This window comes from Tachypleus tridentatus, chromosome 8 (genome assembly GCF_004210375.1).
Source record: "Tachypleus tridentatus isolate NWPU-2018 chromosome 8, ASM421037v1, whole genome shotgun sequence".
NCBI classification, from domain to species: domain Eukaryota; kingdom Metazoa; phylum Arthropoda; class Merostomata; order Xiphosura; family Limulidae; genus Tachypleus; species Tachypleus tridentatus.
The window spans coordinates 23,945,792-23,966,754 of record NC_134832.1 but is presented as its reverse complement, the minus strand read 5'-3'; the positions used below and the strand labels follow the sequence as shown (position 1 = coordinate 23,966,754).

The 20,963-nt window shown below is 29.2% G+C and overlaps 1 protein-coding gene across 3 annotated transcripts in view; it reads left to right on the top strand.

Annotated features, from left to right (window-relative positions):
* LOC143258683 (AP-2 complex subunit alpha-like) overlaps positions 1-20,398 on the top strand; it is a 67,138-nt gene extending 46,740 nt beyond the window's left edge. The window contains exons 17-24 of one of the 3 annotated variants that reach the window (XM_076518095.1): positions 3,908-4,081; positions 4,543-4,757; positions 5,913-6,085; positions 6,548-6,671; positions 7,468-7,584; positions 8,855-8,924; positions 14,849-14,983; positions 17,390-20,398. In XM_076518095.1, coding sequence (XP_076374210.1) covers positions 3,908-4,081; positions 4,543-4,757; positions 5,913-6,085; positions 6,548-6,671; positions 7,468-7,584; positions 8,855-8,924; positions 14,849-14,983; positions 17,390-17,467 — 1,086 coding nt within the window. In that variant the 3' untranslated portion in view covers positions 17,468-20,398. Of the gene's footprint in view, positions 1-3,907; positions 4,082-4,542; positions 4,758-5,912; positions 6,086-6,547; positions 6,672-7,467; positions 7,585-8,854; positions 8,934-14,848; positions 14,984-17,389 lie in introns of all 3 variants that reach the window. The other 2 variants (XM_076518094.1, XM_076518096.1) reach the window with 2 other exon arrangements.
* Positions 20,399-20,963: the final 565 nt, after the last annotated feature.

Below are 20,963 nucleotides of genomic sequence, written 5' to 3'. Positions count from 1 at the left end.
TTTTGCATTGTTACAGGCTCAGCAATTTAGAATGAACAAAACGTACTCCTAAGTTATTGTATCTGAAGATAGGATTTCCTCTAGTTTTTTATAAAATTCATGGTAAAAAAAAGAAGACAATCCTGTAAATTAATTGAAATTACATGAATAACTTTAATTCATAGATAGTTTAAAATTGATATTTTGTTGTATTCTAATACTTGAAGTAATTCATGGAGAAAAAATTCTATTTTTTCACAACAAAGAGTTTTGCCTGTAAACAATACAACCTAGTGTCAATTTTTTAAAGAATTTCACTGCCCATTCCAAAGAATAACTTTAAGAACCCATCATTCCTTGAGAATGTATTATCCATTTCTTGATTTTCAAGCATTTCCAATAGCATTGTATTGACCTCGGTTGAAACCTTGCTGTGTTACCACATAGTTATTTAATCACTTACTAATGAGACAGAACTTTGAAAACAGCTTTAAGGAAGTTTAAATATGGTTAAATAGAGCAAAAAGCAAATGATGACATATTAATAAAGTAAATATATGGGTTTAAGAATTATTTTATACTTTGTGTTGTGAATTGTGAAAGTATTTGTGTATTAAATTATTTGTGTGAATGCTACAAAATTTGTCTTCAGTGAGAAGACGTCAAATAACTGAAGATAATGTTATACAGTTTAAAGACTGATTGAATATGTAGCAAATATTTATTAAAAGGTTAACAGTAATGAATATACAATGTTTAGAGAAGGTTTTCTTGTCTTCAGGTTTAAGTCGTTTACTTAGACACAGTATGAAGCAAAGAAGATTGCTTAAGGCTCAGTAAAAGTATCTTTTTATGCTCAATTATTTCTTTAAACATGGTGTTTTTATTTTTTAATAGTTGTACTAAGATTTTATTTTTATTGAGTTGTAATATTTGTAAATAAATGTAAATATGAGATTTTGTATCATGTTAACCAAATAAAATTGTCATCAAAGCAGATAGGTTTATTGTTTAGTGAGTATGCTAAATAACTACAAAATACTGTGATGAATGAAATTTTTACTGAAAATCACTTTTATGTTTATCCTATTCAAACAACAAATAAAACAATTGTTTAACTGGCTCCATGATTATTTTAGTTGAAATCATTGTTACCCTTATCATGAAAGTAAAACATGATTTTGTTAATTAATTTTCACTTTATTTAATTTAAAGAAGATCAGTGTGGAATTTGATGTACTAATTGATTAATCAAATGTAATCAATTAAGGATTCCACCAGTTAATCAATTAGCAAGTACCACTAATCATCACCTAGATTTAGTGGTCACTACACTAAAGTGATTCAGTATAACTGTAAATAATTTCTAAAGGAATTAAAATTTAGACAAAAATTTTGAATACATAGTGATATATAAAACTTTTAACCTCTGTCATTAGCAGCCAGATTATTATTGAATTTCTTGCAAAGTTGAATTAATTTTGTGTTCAACACTGTGAGTTATTTTGAGCTTTGTTCGAGAAGTCTTGTGAATATATTTGTTGTATATAACAAATAGAGAGTAGTAAATATTATAATTTAATTGGAACATTTATCTTGGAAAGAAATTTTATAATTTTAAAGTTAATTCTGCCTATTTTATTGAAAACTGTGAACGTGAATGATTGGTTAATGATGATGATATCTGGGTCCAGACAATGTGCTGTGTTTGAATGAAAGTATTTGTTTTTTTCTAGTGTTAATTGTGATGAATATGTTTGACTCTGTCATTGAAATCTTAATGATTAGACTTAAGATTATCTTTAGAAGTGTATGTTCAGGCAGCACTGACATGCAAAGCTTTATAGTAGTCTTTTTAATATTTGTTACATATAAAAATTCTAGTTTGAACAAATATAAATATTCAACTTGTAGGCTGAAGTTACTTCCCACCGATTGGAATTTGTTGTATTTGTTTCAAGACACATTGACTAAATTGCAAAAAATGTGCTGTCAAATAAAAAAAAATATATACCCTGATAGAAATCTTTTTACTATGAGACATGGTAATTTTTGTTAGTAACATTATTACAGAGCATTAATTTCCTGGAATTATTAAAATATCTTGGCCATTTTACATTTTTATCTTCCAGAAGAGTAATTTAAAGATTACTGAAATAGGAAGTTTCTATTACCTTGCAATTTAAAATTTTCTCTATATTTTATTGAATTACTGATGATGATTAACAAATTCATATTTTGTTTTTGATAATATTACAGTATTTCTTTATATGCTCTTTCATCTGTACTCATTACCTATTAAAATGTTTTTAAATTGTTAGTTCTTTAAGTATTGGTGAGAATGATAAGATATCTACAACATAATTATTTTAAATATTTATTGACCTCTTTCTTACTCAGGTTTAGTGGTGTTAAGAGTAACTTTTTTATAAGTATGTTATGCATATATGTATTATATCTTTAATTTTATTTACTCATATTCTAAATGGGGTTACTCTTAAGTTTTCTCTTTTTATTCCAGTTATGTAAAGCTTTGCTGAGTAATTTACTACTTGTTTGGTGTGTTTCCATTTAATTTCATGATATACCTTGAATTTAAGATCTAATGTTAGAATTCAGTTATTTGATGAATTTCATGTTAATAAAAATATGTATTAAGCTATTTTGTAATGCTTTTAGTGAAAAAAAAAGAGAAGGTAACTTGTGTTTAATACATTCTTCACTAATAAGAAATATACTTATGTACACATTTTTTATAGAACTATTATAATGGCCTTTATTTTACAACTAAAGAAAGAGAATGCCACAGTACATTACATGTGATGATATATAAATATCACTCACACTCTATAAATATAATTAGGACAGTTTTATACATACTTGTGCTCCCTCTAATACCAGTACATTTTTCTTTTGTTCTCAACTCTATCAAACTTAGTTTTTCAAAACAAAATTTTTTGGTAAAACTACCTGCTAGATGAGTTTTTTTTAAACATTTTTATATTTATTATGCTTAGTATCTGAGCAGTTCCTAGTAACATGTAACATAATTGTTTGATCAAATTTGTGATGAAATCAATTAGTCACAAAAATAATCAGCTAATAGAAATTAATGTTTCTAATTATTACTGTTTTTGATTATTTCAAATGAGTAATCGAAATAATGCCATAATGATTTATTATTTTTGATGACTTCAAAGTCGTTAACCTTAATCAATGATCAGTTAATCAAAATTTGTTTTTCTAATTATTATTATTATTATTTTGTCACAGCTATCTGAACCCAATGTAACGATAATCAAATTAGTTGAATGTAATCAATTAGCAAACTTCACTACTGCCCAGGTGTAATTGTCTATTAATAATGTTATATGTTTCCCAAATTAACATGCCTTTTTTGTGGAAGTCCTTAAAAGTGACTTGTGTATTTATATAAAATTGTCAGTGTATAAAAAGCTTACATTATGCAACTTGTAATATAACATATGACTTCTGTTAATTCAAAGAAAGATTTTGGATTGCAAGTTTAAAATTCTTTGAGCTCCTACCTAGTTCTTGCAATGTGTAACTTCTAAACCAACAGCATCTTGATTGCTAGAACAGCATGATATTCAAGAAGACACCTGCAATGTTGTTGAACTCTCTGGATCCTATAACTGGTGTTCTGAAGCTTCAAAAGAAAAATTGAGGAAAAAATAACTATACAAGTTAACTAATGTTAGTAGTATGTTTGTACATATACTAAATTACTGATAGCTGAGTGCTTTGTTTAGTCGCTATGTTTGTTGTAAAAATGAATATTATGTGAAAAAGATTTGTAAGTATCCTTTCAAAGATTAAGTGTATCTTCATAACTTAGTGATAGAATTGCTTCTCCAATTATTGAATTGATAGTAGAGTGACGGTTTTGATTTGTTAATCCCACAAGGCCACTGTTCTTGAAGAAATGCCACCTTTCCCAGAACGAGAATCTTCAATTTTGGCCATCTTGAAGAAGAAGAAACCAGGAATGAGTGAAGGAGTGACTGGTCCTCTCAAGGAGAACAAACATCCTGCTGCTGTGATAAATAACATAGGAGTCTCACATACAAAAAATGCAGAGGTAATAAGGAAACTATAGGTTTACTCTTAGAAATATGAATTTTAAATATCTTCATGGTACAAATTATGTGTGTGTGTGATGGACAATTCCCAAAACTGAGAAATATTTTCATGGGGTGGACAACATTGCCCAACATTTATGGCCAATACTGTCATTAGCTTGGAAATTTAATCAATAACCAAGCATGAATAACAGCATTGTCTAGCCCTTGATATTGGTCAGACTTTGATTGATGTCCATAATACATATATACTATATATTTAAGAGGCAGAACTGAGTACTGTCAGGAATCAAAAACTTTTCAACACTATCCCTTCAACTTTATAAAGTGAAGATTTTTCAGGATTTCATTCTGTGAGGCCTTATTAATTGTATTCAAGACTTATTTCACAGTTTTTGTTTTGTTTATTTTGTTACTGATATTTGGTTATTAATGTTAGATATTTATTATCTTGTATTAGAATGCTCCATCAGCAGTTTCAGCAGACTTGCTTGGTATTTCGTCCTCATTGCATCAGCAAATCACCAATTCAGTTCTGCCAGCTTCATCAAATAACACAAGCACAAATCTTTTAGTTGACGTCTTTGGTGAAACTCAATCTCCTCTAACTGTTGGGGGAGCAAAATCAACAATTGCTGATGGAATCATTGTGAAAAATGAAGAAAGCTTAAAAAAGTAAGTGAAGTGCAGTTAACATATGGCAACAGATGAATGCTGTAATTTTTTTTTATTGGATAATTAACCAGTTCAAATATAATATTAGAAGGAAACCAAAATATTTACTCTAATAAATCATAGTTTTTGATGTACACTTGATTTAATGTTCTAACTTTACATGCATTTTTCAGTCTCTGAGCCTTGCACAGCCTTGTATTTAGGGCAGTCTGTGAGTCACAGTTCAAATCCCATCACTGAGCATACTTGCTGTTTACACTGTTGGGATATTTTGAGGCTATATTTAATTCCAGTATTCATTGGTATAGAGTAAAAGAGTAGCCCAAGAGTTTGTGGCTGATGTTGAGTAGCTTCCTTTTCTGTAGTCTAGTTCCAATAGCCCACAAGTGCTTTGTGTGAAATTCAACAAATAAACATTTCACTTTTTATGTTAACATGGTTTCTTCTTTTACTGCTAACCTGACATAATTTCAAGGTTCATATGAAATATCTAAGATCTAGAGTTTAATAAAATTTAAAAAGCTCACTATATTTCAGCAGCCAAGATAATAAGATTTGTTTATGTAACCTAAACTTTTAATTAACAGAAAAGTTTCATTTGTATAGAATTTTCTACTCATACCTTTGTTACTTTGTGTTACAATCACTTCAATTATTGCATTCATAAGTATCCTTAATGTAATTAATACTTTCTTCTCAAACAGTAAGAAATATCAATACCTTTAAATTATGTGAAACCTTAAGTATTAGAATTGTAAAATTATTCACTGAGAAATAGTGATTATTCAAAAATTTAGCAGATAATTAGAACTGTATATTCAATTATAGTTAATTTTGATTCACAGATGATGGCTTCAAACATTACTTTTCAAACTTTTTTTTTTACCAGAAACATATTGTCTACAATAAATGATTCAGTAAAATATGTATATATTTACCTCTTAGAAATGTAAATGTACACTTCACAACATTATCAGTAGAATAAATATTCCACTGTATTATTTGGTCAGTGTTGTTTTTTATTTTATGGCCTTGGTATTTTAAAGAAAATTCATATACTTTACTTTTTAAGCTGATGGTTAAATTTGAGTAGTTTATTCCTTTGTGTTCATCATGTAAAACATACTTCCTTGTTTTATTATTTTATTTATACAGGTTCCTCTGCAAACACAATGGTATCCTGTTTGAAAATGACCTCTTGCAGATAGGGATAAAATCTGAATACCGGCAGAACTTGTGTCAAATGGGATTGTTTTATGGCAACAAGACTAACTTCCAGTTCTTCAATTTCACCCCAAGTATTTCATCTTCTAGTGACCTATCAACAAGTATCTTTTATGATTTTAATTTCTTGAACAATGTGTAAGTGTTTAAGAGAAGTTTGATATGTCACATTCTCAAACAGTGCTGTTGGACTGTAAACTTTGGGGTCCATGGTTCAAGTTCAGTTGATGCATGATCATTCTCCACACTTTGAGGCCATGTGTGTGTGATGATAAAGTCCAACAGTTCAATTATAGTAACCTCAGGTTTGATTGTGGATGTTGTTGACAAAGCTCCCTTATTCTATCAGTTCACAGTTAGAGATGCCCATTTAAGTATGGTAACTAAACTATTTAGAAAATCATGTTTTGTAATATATTGAAGAAACTTGTGAAACATGTTATAAAGGAATGGCATTATGTACATAGCATAAATGTTTTTGCAAAATTTTAAGGCTCATTTCCTTTTTGTTATGATAAATCTTTTTACTTTGGGTTTTATAATCTTTCTTTAACTTGTGGAAACAGAATTGAATATTCAAGTGAAACCAGTTGATCCTGTTGTTGAAGCAGGTGCCCAGGTTCATCAGATGCTAAATATAGAGTGCATAGGGGATTTTACAGACCTTCCTTTATTAACTATTCAATTCATGTGAGTTCTTTTTTGTGTTCATTTTGGAACTTTGTTTAAAATAATTACTTTCTATCATATGAGTAATAGAAATGTTCACATCTGACACCAACTGGTAGGTAGTGATAGCAAAATAATACATTCTAACAATTTAGTAACTGTACAATTCACTTTCATCAGGAAAAGTGATGATATTTTCAATTATATACAATTTCAAACAACCATTGAAAGAATGATATATAAGGTATTACACTGTGTGACACAAGAACATAACACAATACTGTTTTCAACTGACATAAAAAATTAAATCTAAAACTGTCAAAATGCTAGTGTTATTTAATTAATGAATATATACTAATGAGCACATGTATATAGATGCATGCTCATACACACAAATCAAGAGGTTTATTGTACTAACAGTCAGTGAGTAGAATAATGAAGTTCTTTCTCAATACTTCATGGCAGGAAATCAGTATGTAGGAAGGATATAGTTTTTTTTTATCTTAAGCTTACAAAAGATGTGAATAGACTGTCCTTAATGTACCATTCTCATTTTCATGTATTTGAGCTTACTGATTTCCCATTCAATATTATGAAAGTTTATAGGTGTTATTTAATTGTATAATATCTACACTAAGTGTTCAAGGAAATTTTAGATTATTTTAGTCATTAGGCTAAAAAGATATTTTGTGTTATAAATCATTATTCATTTACATTTTTATTACAAGGTTCTACATTCAAACACACAAGAATGAGTATTTTTTCATCAATAAATAATTATTAATATGTTAAGTATAATTTTTTTACTTGTCTGTAGGTACTGTAACAGCCAGCAGAGGCTAACGTTGCGACTCCCAGTTACTATCAGTAAATTCTTTGAACCAACAGTAATGAACTCAGAATCATTTTTCACAAGATGGAAGAATCTCAACAAGTAAGGACTAATGTAAACTGTGTTTCACTTTAAGTAAGTAAGAGTTTAAGTGAAATATATAAAGACTTCAAGGTAAATATGTAGTTCAATAAATAAACAAGTATTTATGTTAAATGTATTAAACAAGTAAGAGCTTGAGTAAAATACAAAACACTGTAAACAAATAGACTTCAATAAAATTTGTAGTACAACAAACATGAGGATGTGATTAGTAAACATATAAGAACTTCTGTAAAACAAACAGGTCAGACAATTTCAGACAGTGTATAGCACAGTAAACAGTTGAGAGCTTCATGAAGGTGTATTACAATAAACAGTTAAGAACTTCAAAAAATGTATAGCCCAATGAAGAAGTGAAAACATTAGGAAATGTATATTACAAAAAACAGATAAAAACTTGGTAAATGTTTGTGTCAGTATATTAGAAGTACATCTTATACCAGTTTAGCATTGCTTCATTCAATATTACATATGTAAAGAAGGCTATGGACTATTGTAGACATTTCTACTATATATTCACATATATTTCATACCCATATACATAAATGTAAATGAATGAAAAATTAAGTTTGTGATATTTATTAAACCAAATGGCTAAAATAACAATACAAAATCTAAACTTTTTCAAAGCTCTTAAATTAAAATGGTAAACATAAAATTTTGTTATGGCTCAGAAAGCTTTTAGCTGTTCAGTATCAAAGCAGGATATTAGGTAGAGAGTAAACAAAACTATGTGAAGCTTCTACCTGGGGTGTAAGGAAGAATGTATTGTAGTTTCATATCCTTAATCCTAACCTAAATGTGCTTCAGTAAAAGGTAAATAGTATTATTCCTGTGTAGTAATATCTGTCTGTTAAAAGTTATTTGAAATAGCCATATTGCCAAACGTTGAAAGTACACTTCTAAATACTTTTATATTTTTGTTGTCACCTTTAAGACTTCGCTATGATCTGTTTTGAACTATAAATCATCCAGTTATTTTTCTTAATTCATTTTCAGTTTTATGTTAGGGACTAAAATTTTGTTTGTGAAACCAACAAGTAATTTAATTGTGTTAATTATGTTGTTGTTTTTTTCTTTTAAAGGAAGATATTTGTTCAGTAATATATGCATTTAAATTTATTTTGCTATTGAAATCAGTTGTGTAACTTTCTCATATTACAATTTCACATATCTTTAACAGAAGTTACTTTTGTAACTTTCATAACTTGGTGAATAACTTCTCTTTCAAATTCTGTGATCCAGAATTCTTTTTTTCTGATTTTTTTAGCCCAGCTCAAGAGGCTCAGAAAATTTTTAAGGCCAATTATCCTATGGATTCAGAAACAGTGAAAGCCAAGGTACTAAATGTAAACAAATCCTTTTTTAAAAAAACTTGAATAGAAATACTGTACAAATTCAAATCTACTACAGTATAATAGACATCCAAACTGCTGCTTTATTCTTACAGATCAAATTCACAGTTCACAAAGACTGTAGATAATGCTGATAAGTAGATAGATACTATATAAAAAATAAACTATTAGAGTGAGTTACATTACTACTTCAGTAATATGTATTGTTCCCTTTATCAATAATTAGTTAAATAACATTAATGAATTAGACTTTAAGGTGCCTTACGTCAACTTTAATCAATCTATTAAAATGATATTGAGATAAGTGAGACTCCTTTGTTAAATCTTTGCTCAGTCTATATAATTGATACTGAAATAGATAAGACTACTTTGTTAAATATTTCTGCAATCCAGGTAGATAATATTTAGTGTTTCAGCTAAGGATAAATAAGGTGTGCTCCCTATATCTATACAATCAAAGTAGATAGCAACAATGATTCTGCTAAAGATAGATAAGGTATCTACATTATGTCTGAACATTCTAGGTAGATAATACAAATTTCCTCAAAAAACCATGAAAAAAAATTATATGCACACACCTAGACCAACAATAAACAAACAACAATAAATCCCAAAATTCAACAAATTATAAAACCTTATACGATATACGTAAAAATGGCTGGTTTGGGTTGAGAAAATAGTTTAGGTAGAGGAGCGAACAACGTTTTGATCTTCTTCGGCCATCCTCAGATTTGCAAAGAAAGAAAGTGGTAACTGACCGATAGCTGACCACATGTTTGAAAGGGGTTATGTAACTGAGTGTAGGAATGTAGAGGGCATGCTTAGATGTTTGATTATATTTATTAATATAGGTATAAAGGTGTTATTTTGTATTGTTTTATTTTGGGCTCCAGTTGTTGTATAAGTAAGGCTTCTTTAATTTTGCATTTGTTCATGTTTGTTTCTTTATTTAGTATATGGGTGGTTTCTATGGTTATGTTGTGTTTATTTGATTTGCAGTGTTCAAACATGTGTAAAGGTGACTTTTTTGTGTTCTTTGAATCTGGTTTCCATTTTTCTACTTGTTTCTCCAATATAGAAGTCGTGGCAGTTATCACATCATATTTTATAAATAATGTTGGTGTGGTGTTTGTCAGTGTAGTTTTTACACAGTATAGACCTTAGTTTTGTGCCTGGTTTTTGAATTAATTTGATATTAACTGGAATGTTATTTTGTTGCTCGTTTTTGCCAAATGATGGTTATTTTTCTGCTGATGTCGGGAATATATGGTATGTAGCAGTATATGGTTTTGTGATTTTTTTAATTCGTGGAATAAATTTACTTTTGTTAGTTGATTTTGTTTTTTGTCCAAGTGTGTGCATATAATGTTTTCTACAGTTTGTGGAGGAAAATTATTGATGTTGATGAAGTATTATTTTATTTAATCTTTTGTGAATACTTTTTGTTAAAATTTTCTCAACCCAAACAAGCCATTTTTACATATATATTTTTCTCTACAAGTGGATTTTCTCGTCATCACTGATTAAAACCCTATACTGCTGCTTACCATATGTTCCCAACATCAGTGAAAAAATAACCAACATTTGGAAAAAACTTACAACAAAACACAACATTCCAGTAAACTCTAAATTTATTCAAAAACCAGCTACAAAACTGAAGTCCATACTGTGTAAAACAACACCAACATAAGTTATAAAATACAATGCAACAACTGCCATGACTTCTATATTGGAGAAACAAGCAGAAAAATGAAAACTAGATTTAAAGAACACAAAAAAACACCTTTACACGTTTTTGAACAGTGAAAATCAAACACAACATAACTATAGAAAACACCCAGACACTAAGTAGGGAAACAAATATAAACAAATGCAAAATCCAAGAAACTCAACTTGCACAACAACTAAAACCAAAATTAAACTAATATAAAGGAATACCTTTATACATGTACTAATTAATAACCTAACATCCAACTGCAACGCTTCCTACAATCCAGTGCCTGTTTGTACTCTCATCCCTAAGATGTACGGCAATGGTCACTTGCAAACTCTCTTCATTAACCTGAAGATAACCTAGGAAGGTCAAAACATTGTTCTCTGCTTGACAATAAAAGTGTTAATACCTGTACCAGCCTTTCTGAGATACATTTTTATTTCAAGTAGGTTTTTCTTTATCAAGAATTACTATAGATGTGTTAATTGCATCTGTACAACTAAAGATGTGTGTGTGTGTGTGTGTGTATAAAAGGTGTCCTTATGTCTTTGAACATTCTAGGTGGGTAGCATTAATATTTCTATTAAGGATAGATAAGATGTGGTCACTATGTCTTTGAACAATTTATGTAAGTAACAGTTAGTGTTACAGTTAAGGATTGATAGATTCCTGTATATTTTAATTATCTAATGTAGTGTTCAGATTTTAAACTTGGTTGAGATAAGACATCTTTCAACTGAGTAATCTTGATAGATCAGTGATGCTCCTCTGTTTTTAATTATTATTGTCTTCATGAAAGAAAAAATTATATAGACCCCTTTACTTTGGCTAGATCTATCTGTTGAAGCTGATTTTACAGTTAAGAAAAATTATCTTTACATAAATAAATGTGAAAGTTAGCAAAGTTTTCAGTGAAAAAGTTATTTCATTCAACTGAACATATTAGTGTTTTTTGTTGTTTTTGTAAGTGTGGTATGTAAGCTTGACATTTACAGTCACAGGTCACCATTTAACTATTTTTGGACAACTACAGATCAATGGACCACATATTGAAAATAATGGTGGTAAATTATGTTGAAACTTTAGTAGTAAAGACCAGTGATATGTCATTTTCTTTATTGAAAATATGGACCAATATAATTTTTTGTATTGCAGGGTTAAAGTTCATGATATATAACATATCAAGATATTTATTAAAACAAAAGTTGGTAGCACAGACTGCATTATCTTCTCCCATATGAAGTGGGTGAATTTGATCCACTTTGGAAATAAAGTATATGAATATAATATCTCATAATTTGCTAAATGTGTCTCACAAAATTTAGCATCCTTTTAGAAAATGATACAACAACGTTATACAAGATAAAGTACAATTTTTTAATAAAGTATTTCTACTAAAGATTTTTCTGTGAATCTGCAAACCCTTGTGAAATGGAAAATTCAAGTTAAAAATATTTATTTTCATCTTATACTTTTGTATTCCATTTGTATAATCTTCATAACCTCCTAAATATAAAGCAAAAAGTTTGTTTTGATGGTATGTTTTTTGACAAACATGTTATTTTCTCTGTCTTAATACCAAATGCAGTAAATTTATCAATGTACAGTGACATAAAAGGAGGAAAAATATAAAATACGTAATACTATTTTATTTTTCTTTGAATTCATTACCTGTCACCAGATCTTCAATTTGATTATCTTATACCACAGTTAACTTTTTCCAGGGAATCTGTCAATTACATTATAAAAAGCAATAAATTGCAGCGAGAAACCATTTATTTCTCTCCTCAAATAAAGAAAAAAAAAAAACAATTTACAGTTTGAGCTCACAAGTCTAAGTTTCTAAGCTCATAAAAAATTTTAAATTATTTTAATTTTGTTACCTAATTTAAGACGTTTTTACCTTTTTACATTTCAGTTTCATGTTTAAAAACATACATCTTAAAAAAAATAATTATGTTTTATGGTCTGCCATGCCTCAGTTACCCTACTTTTTGTCACTTTAATGGTTGTCTAAAGAATACTTCATATAGCTTTTAAATGTGTATGTTAAAGCATAAAAAATATATCAGGCACTAGAATAGACTGTCTGAAATCTGTAATTTATTTGGCTTTCTAAGTTATAAATTGTTTTAAAATATTCTATTACTTCTAAGAGTAATGACTTAACACATTTCAAGCTTTTTATGTGAACTATTATCTTGAACATCCAAATAGAAACAAATGGTCTTAAGTTTCTTGAGACTTGTAATATTCTCTTTGTAGTAGTTATAAATAGACAAGTAGGGTGCTGTAGTTAATTGGTATGAAATCCATGAAACTATTATGAGTGGATTATTTTGTGAATAACTGAAAGTGTTATGCATCTATGCCTTTCTGTAAATATTGCTTTAATAAATATTTTACCGATGAGGAGCATATATGTTAAAAAAATATTCCACTTTACATCTATGAATATGTTCCTTCCATGTATTTAAAGTGAAAACATAGTAAAACTTTGACATTAAAGACATCCTTACAAGTGCATCCAAATGCCATTTATAGCAAGGAGGTGCTCTCAATATCAAAAATGGATCATGCAAAGCTGAATTCCATAGTGACTGTTTTAAAAGTCTCAGTTTTAAGGCCCTCAATTTTCTTTGGCGTATGCATTTAAAGCCATTTCTGTTACACGTATGTATGCAGATTTTTTGTGTATACTGTAAAAACATAGATAAATGGACCAAAGAAATGTGTTTTAAATTTATTTCTGTTCCATAGGTATGAAAATACATATACAGGTTAACATGCATTTATACATCACACACATTAGGTCATTAGCACAAATGTATGTATAGAAAACTTGTACTCCTATTCTTTGTATCAATGGTTATGTGTTTGCTTTGTAAAAAATTATTTAATAGATGATTGTTTTGTTGCATTTACACAGGTGATGCTGCATTTGACCCTAAAATGTCTAACATACCTTGTTTTAAAGCAAGAAATAAACCAACTTGACCCCAGCTCTGAGAACATCATATGGAATTTATCAGCATTTACAATGAGAATTTCCAAACTAATAAAATTACATGTTGAATCTGTGAAAGCGTGTTATCGTAGTATGTGGTTCAGAGCCAATCCAATAAATGTTGCAGGTGTATGAATATGGGTCACCCTCCTTGGGTGTTTGATATTTAGTAGTATCCTGTTTATTAAAGACATACAAAGATATTTGTGCACATAAGAATAAAATTCTATTTCTCTTTTAAAAAAAAATTGTTCATTAACCAATAAATAATCATTATTCATAAATGTTTAAATTTCTTATTTTTATTAAAGCATAAAAGAATAAATAAAAAATGCTCAAAAACAAAGATTTTGAGTATGTAGTGTTATGAGTAATATTAAAGTTAATTAAGAAAATTTTGAAAATATCTTTAAAAGGTTATGACATGCACTTTGCTTTGCCCACAACCAAAAAGCTAACTGCCTACTTTATCAAATACCCATATAGATAATGTGACTAAGGACGTTTAATCCAGAATATTAAGGTGCCCATTATTACAAGATTTATTTTGGTTATAAATAGTAGAAAGAGATTGAAAAATGTCTGCCTTTAATGAAAGGTTGCTCATTAATCATTGTTCTACTGTAATTTCAATTGTTAAAATTTGTTTGTGCTGTAATAATGTTTTTGTGATTTAAAATGTATGAACAGCATGCAATATTGTAATTAAATAGATAATTTGCTTTTGCTGTGAGTGTTCTGGTTAAGTATGATAATATGGAAACATTGCAGAATGGCATATGAACAAACTGTAATTCTTAATTTTCAAGCTGTGTTGGCTTCATTAAACAACATATGCCATTTTATATTTTATTATAGATGGTAGTTCTGTGGCACATTAGAAAAATAGGTCAAATGATCTGATAAAAACCAAGGAATTTCATTCTCCCCAAGGTATTGGAACCTAGCATAGTGTCATCTGCTTTGATAATTTCTGTTTGTAGAAAAGTTCAGCAGTTCCTAGACTATATGATATGTGCATACAAAATGTTTACGTTATAATATACAGACCAATTCAAACTTTATTCAAAGTATATTTCTTAAACTCCCATTAAATACACATTTTGTTCTTAAGTTGTATTTAGTCAACATTATGTTAAACCCTAAGGTATGAATGACTGCATTGTCTTTTTTTTTTTTTTACCATAGCTAATAGGATTTGGATTACAACTGTTAAGTGATATTGATCCCAACCCTGAAAACTATGTATGTGCTGGAATTATTCATACTCGTACACTTCAAGTAGGCTGTTTGGTTAGATTAGAACCCAATATACAGGCTCAAGTAAGTTGATAAAACTCATTATCTGTAAATCAGTCTTCCTTCATTTTTTTTTTGTATGATTCTAAAGTGTTAAAATGTCTGCATGTGTATTATGTCCTCACACTGAAAAGTAATATTTCTCTTTTATACAGTGTCCTTTTGATCTGACTGACTTGACTGTAAGAAATAGCAATAAAATATATCATTTATATTCTGGTGAAACATGATATATAGAGCAGTAGTTTGTGTGATAAAAATGACAGACTTATTTTATCTGCTAAGAAACCATATCTGGCTAGTAAAAAATGGCATATCTGTTTTGTTTGACAGTTACATTCAGTCAGCACTCATTACCAGGATTTGTTTGATCTGCTTTATCATCCAATCCACGTCTTTAATCTTACGATCAGAAAGCAGACACATCATAACTTGCAGAGTCTAAATGACTTAAATATTATTCAAGTGAATCAGTTAATGATCTGAAGACATTAGTTCTTGTTGGCAGTGAATTAATAAAAGAAATTGTTGAGCAGTTTTATTGTCAATTATTATTAAGTCAATCATGTAGTCTCGGGTGATTATGTGATTTGTATGGTTAATTTGTCAGTAATGGCATATATGTGTAAATAATGGATTTTATTGGATGGTGAGGAAAAGCAGTTTGTGATATTGCATAACCTGGTTGTAAGAAATCATAGTTGATCAAGAAAGAGTGACCATTACAAGATTATTGGAACAATTCAGACAGACTAGTCAAACATCATAAAGGCCTAGGATAGACAAGCCTCGAGAAACTCTGTGTATGAAGTATCTGAAAAACTGGTTCCTCATTGTAGTGTCATCTACAACAAATTTAGTGGCTCATGCCATCAGCCAACCCAGCATAACCAAATAACATTTAGCTGCAGGTATACATGCCTATAGATGCTAAAGTGAGACAAAATTGAACCATGAACATCACCTGTACATGCTTAAGTGAACAGGAAGTCTTTGGAGATGATGCATCCACATCTGGCACATAGTCTTATTCTCAGATGAAAGCAGATTTTCCTTATGTAGAGCTGATGGCAGTGTCCATGTGTATCCTCTGTCACTGAACAGCTCAGTATTGTACAAGAGTGAGGAAGCATCATTGTGTGGGGAGGAAATTATGGCAACCAGAACCACTTTCATTATTGTTGTAATTGATGATAATTTCACTAGTTAGCATCGCCATGATAAAATCTTGCTATCTTTTGTTCTATCTTTCATCTGCCAAGAGTATCAGACCCTACACACCAAATTTGGCAAACAACATTAGTTCTACCATGGCCAGTAGGTTTTCCTTTTGTGTCAACAGTAGAACAACTCTGGGATAATTTGGATAAAACAACCGACAGAGGAGTGGGGACAAGTTCCTGATGAATTCGTTTATCAGCTAACTAACTCCATGAGGAGGCCTGTAGTAGCATGTATTAATAAACATAATATTAACTTCAGTTTAGGGGTGAAAATACAGATGTGTGTAAGTGCATACTTGTGTCACATTTGAATTGGAATCCATATGGGATTGAATGTGTTTCAGTTTATAAGCCATCCATGTAGGGTATTTCTTAACAATTTATTGACCATTGATTTTTCTATCAAGAACACTGTTCGAAATTGCCAACTTTGCATTTGATATAACATCTTTTGCTTGTTATTGTACTTATTTCTTTAAAACCATCAACACAATGGTTGTATGTATTTTTTAATGAACTATATTTCTAAATTACATGTGAATAAAATCCTTTATGTGCATATGAGTACCACCACGTTTTTGTTAATCTCGCCCCAGCTTTTGTTTTGGTGTAATGACAAACAAATTACTGATGTATAAAACAAAAACATATTAAGGGTACACTATCTGTTTGGAGTATGTGTTCTGATTGTCAGAAATAAAACTATACCTAGTGCTTTTGTTTTCAAGTACTTTTTTTTCTGAATTGATGTTTATTTTAAGCTGTTTTATATTTTATTTAGCTATCTTAAGACTGGTGGTTTTCAGAATTTTAATTTTTAGTTTTATGTAGATAAAAATATGTATCTTGGAATTTTCACTTCTAATACAAAATAAATTGAATAACCATTTCACATGTTTTTTTCTGATGTTTATTGAAGTAAACACCAATAGAAAACAAAGCAAAAACACTTCAGTGTACACAGCATCTACCTGAAATGAGTGTACTCATTGCAGAAAGCAGAATGTAAAGATGCTTTTCTCACAGAAGTTAGAAGCTTAGATGTTGAGCAAACTGTTTTGAGATATTGTTCATAGCTTGATTTAAACAAAATTTCATGTTAGGTGTAATATCTGTATTGAGTGCATGTTCTGATTGAAGAGAGTAAACATGATGTATGCCAAGTATTATCATATGGGGATTAACCTGAATTAATTTTTGCTTTCAGATGTACCGTCTTACTATTAGATCCAGTAAAGATACTGTTTCAAAGGAACTCTGCAAACTGCTACATGAACTGTTCTGACTTCATCTACCATTGACACCATATTTGTGTTTATCTCCACATATATAGTGTAAGAACCTCTGTAGAGCAGGCAAGAGATAACAGTCAGATTTGGTAAGGATATATTCAACCTAAACATCTGCAAAAAGTGGTGCTTCAGAGTTCTAACATTTTGTGGAGGTTAGATATTTATCACCTATCTCTGTCTAACTGCTTCTTTATACACCTAGTAGTGGCCCAGGAAGAACGAGCAACAAAAGAATAAATGCGTTAAGATTTGATTTAACAAGTGTGTGTTATTGTACCATGGTCTAAAAACAAAACATGACAAATGTATTATAAAAACAAAATTAAATCAAAAGGTTATAAAGGGAAATCTAATAGCTGATAAATTTGTTTTATTGTTAACCTTGTATTGAATCAAAATATACTATTGTTTTTCTGATTTTTTATCAAATACTGTACTAATAAATTTTCAAAAAATACACTAATTATTAGGGTCCTGGGAGTAACCTCAAATATTTTATATTTGTAACAAGGAAATACTGTTAATACTGTTTTGAGAAGAATTTCTTCTTGCCCTCTATATGATTTTCTTTTTAATGTGTATTTTTGTACCAGTATTTGGCAGAAACAAACAACTTAGTTTCAATTTGCCACGTAAACATTATTTATTGTTAACAAACTGTTTTCTGAACTTGTGTTGTAAAACAAGTCGTGCACGGTTTCTTTTTTACATTTATTAACTTCTTATTTACAAAAATATAATTACCCTTATGCACTTTCATAGTTTTGTGCTGAATTCTTTCCATGTTAATGTTATCAAGTGTCATCGTAAGTAGAACAACCACTTCATTTTGTCTATTCTAAATCATGTAATAGAATTGTAATTGTAAATTATTCTCAAACATTCCATTTACAAGTCATGTGTTTTTCACACAACTTAAAGCATAGGGCTTCTTTTTTTTTTTCCCTGAGATGTGTGTAATTTACAGAAATATTGCTGTGAAATTCTCAGTTACTTAAATTATAATTACAGTAATTATGTCTCAGTTACACTTACTTACATGAGTTTGTCAAGATTAAAATTTATTAGAACAAATAGTAAGTATACAGTAAATAATCAACTTCAATGTTGTAAAATATTCAATTCTTGAAATTGAAGAAAGTATGTTGCATATAAAAAAAAGTTACACTTGTATATCATCAGTATGCTTATTGCACCAAATACAAATAGTTCTTTGATTCAACTGTCTCATAGCATAGTTGTATGAATTTATGAGAATTATTCAAAATATATATATCGTAGTTATTATATGTACTTTTTTGTACACCTTTTGTAATATTGTTTTTAAAACATTATTACAAGCATTGTGCTGCATAGTTAGTGATAGTTCTCATTCTGGCTTTTCGAAACAACAGAAGCTTAAAGAAATGCTGTTAAGAAATTCAATAAACAAACTTTGTTCATGAGTTTACAGGTCTGTAACTGCTGGAAGCCCTCTGAGTTTGATAAATGGTGATGTGTTTACTTAACTTTTTTTTACATTACCCAAAACTGTGAAATAGATAAAATTTACATAATTTATTGCCATTTGGACTTTTTCAAAATAAATTGTTAGTTTTTAAATCTTAAAAAATTGGTGTAAACTAGTTAATAAAAGTTGAAATAGCAGTTTACTTAACAATAAAAGTTTATTTTGAAAATTTAAACCTTCTTTTTAGTAGAATTGTTGCTAAAAATTAGTTTAATAAGCAATGTAATTTTTTTTTCAAAGGACTCTATATTTGTTATTTTTTGCTGTTTTTTATTTACAGTATTCTATTTGGAGCAAAGAAAAATCAATTGATTTTGTTTCATCAAGCAGACTTAATTAATCCAGTATAATAAAAAAAATCAATTAAAACATAGGTTTTGCTTTATTTTTATATTAAATTAATCGTTTTTTACAAAACTAAAAGTAATGTTGAAAGTAAATGCTGGTTACTTATCATTTTGAAAGATACAAATTACATGTAAACTGAAGCAGATTTACGTCAGGAATATATTTGTGTTATATTCTTTTTCACGCTTACAATATAATTCTTAAAATGGAATGCTTAACATAGTGAACAAATGGTCAAGTCTCAGTTTATTTTAGCAAAACAATTTAAAACTAGTACTTACAACTTGGTATGACATAATAGTTTGCTGAGATTGTCTTTAGTTTGCATTTTAAGCAAGAATGATAAAGTTTGCTAAAAAGGTTTAAATAAATTATTTTTTATTGCCATGTTTTCATAAGGTAGATTTACAAGTTAAAGAATCATATAAGCAACAGTTTGTGTATTATTGATTAAAATTAACAGTCTAAGCCTAAGTTACATTTTTTAGTGCCGTGACTCATAAGATTGATTAAGAATCACGAAGTTGCATGACAACAGGTACAAATCTGGCAAAGTTATATGAAGTTCTGTTCGTAGTTTATAAAACTCACTCAAGTAGCCATAAATTGGAAAGAACTGATGTGAAAGGCATTAAAACTAACAATTAATTGTATAAGGGAAAGTAAAACGTTCATTAAAAATGGTACTTTAAAACAAGAATTAGTTTCTAACTTATAAGTAATTGTTTGTGTAATTTTTATATCATAAAATCCTTATTTAATAGTTCTGCCATTTTATATATTTCATGTTTCAAAATTTTTTTTTTATTTTTAATTGTTGATAGAAGCCAGCTTTTCGTTACTGGTGTCCAGTGTATCAAGATGCATTTGTCGCTTGTAATGTGTTGTTTTGAACCCATTGTTACTTCTGTCACGTTTTCTAACTCCACTATGTGTTTCACCAGATATGAATTTGAAAAAGTCGCAACAGTGTAAAAGTGGCTAGAGTTTTTGATCTGGTTATTGTAGAATTTCCTTGATGTCTGGAAATGCAGTGGATAATGAAGCAATAAACATTAAGAAAGTATGTGAGTGAGGTTATTTCTGTTTTAAAAAAACAAGTACTATAACAACGGTACAAAAATTATTGTTTAATTAACGTAATAGTGATTTTTCCGTTGCCATAACAGTGTGTGATAGTTCCTGCATTCTTTTGAATATGTGTACATTTTTTAACACACTTCCGAAATATCCCAGTAATGGAAAGAACAAAATTGGATAGTGTGTAGGCTTGCGCTTAAACAAACGCATCAAAACGTTTCATCTACAAGTTTTGGAAGACCGACATAGACAGATATATTTCATTTACTGGCGCTCAAAAGCGAAGTAGTAGTAAAATTTGCAAACTAAGAATTTTAAAAATTGTTATACACACAGGTGGCCACACGTTGCAACAAAAATCTTCTCGTGGTAGAAAAATGAAACTGGGAATTTGTAGAATGTGCAAGTTCATATAATACGATGCTAACGCGTTTATTTTATTTTAATATCCTGGTTGAGATGAGTGTTCTCTAACAACCCTGTCCCGTTTAATTCCAAATTAGTAATACACTGCTGGCCAAAATCTTAAGACCAATGAACATAAGAAAAAA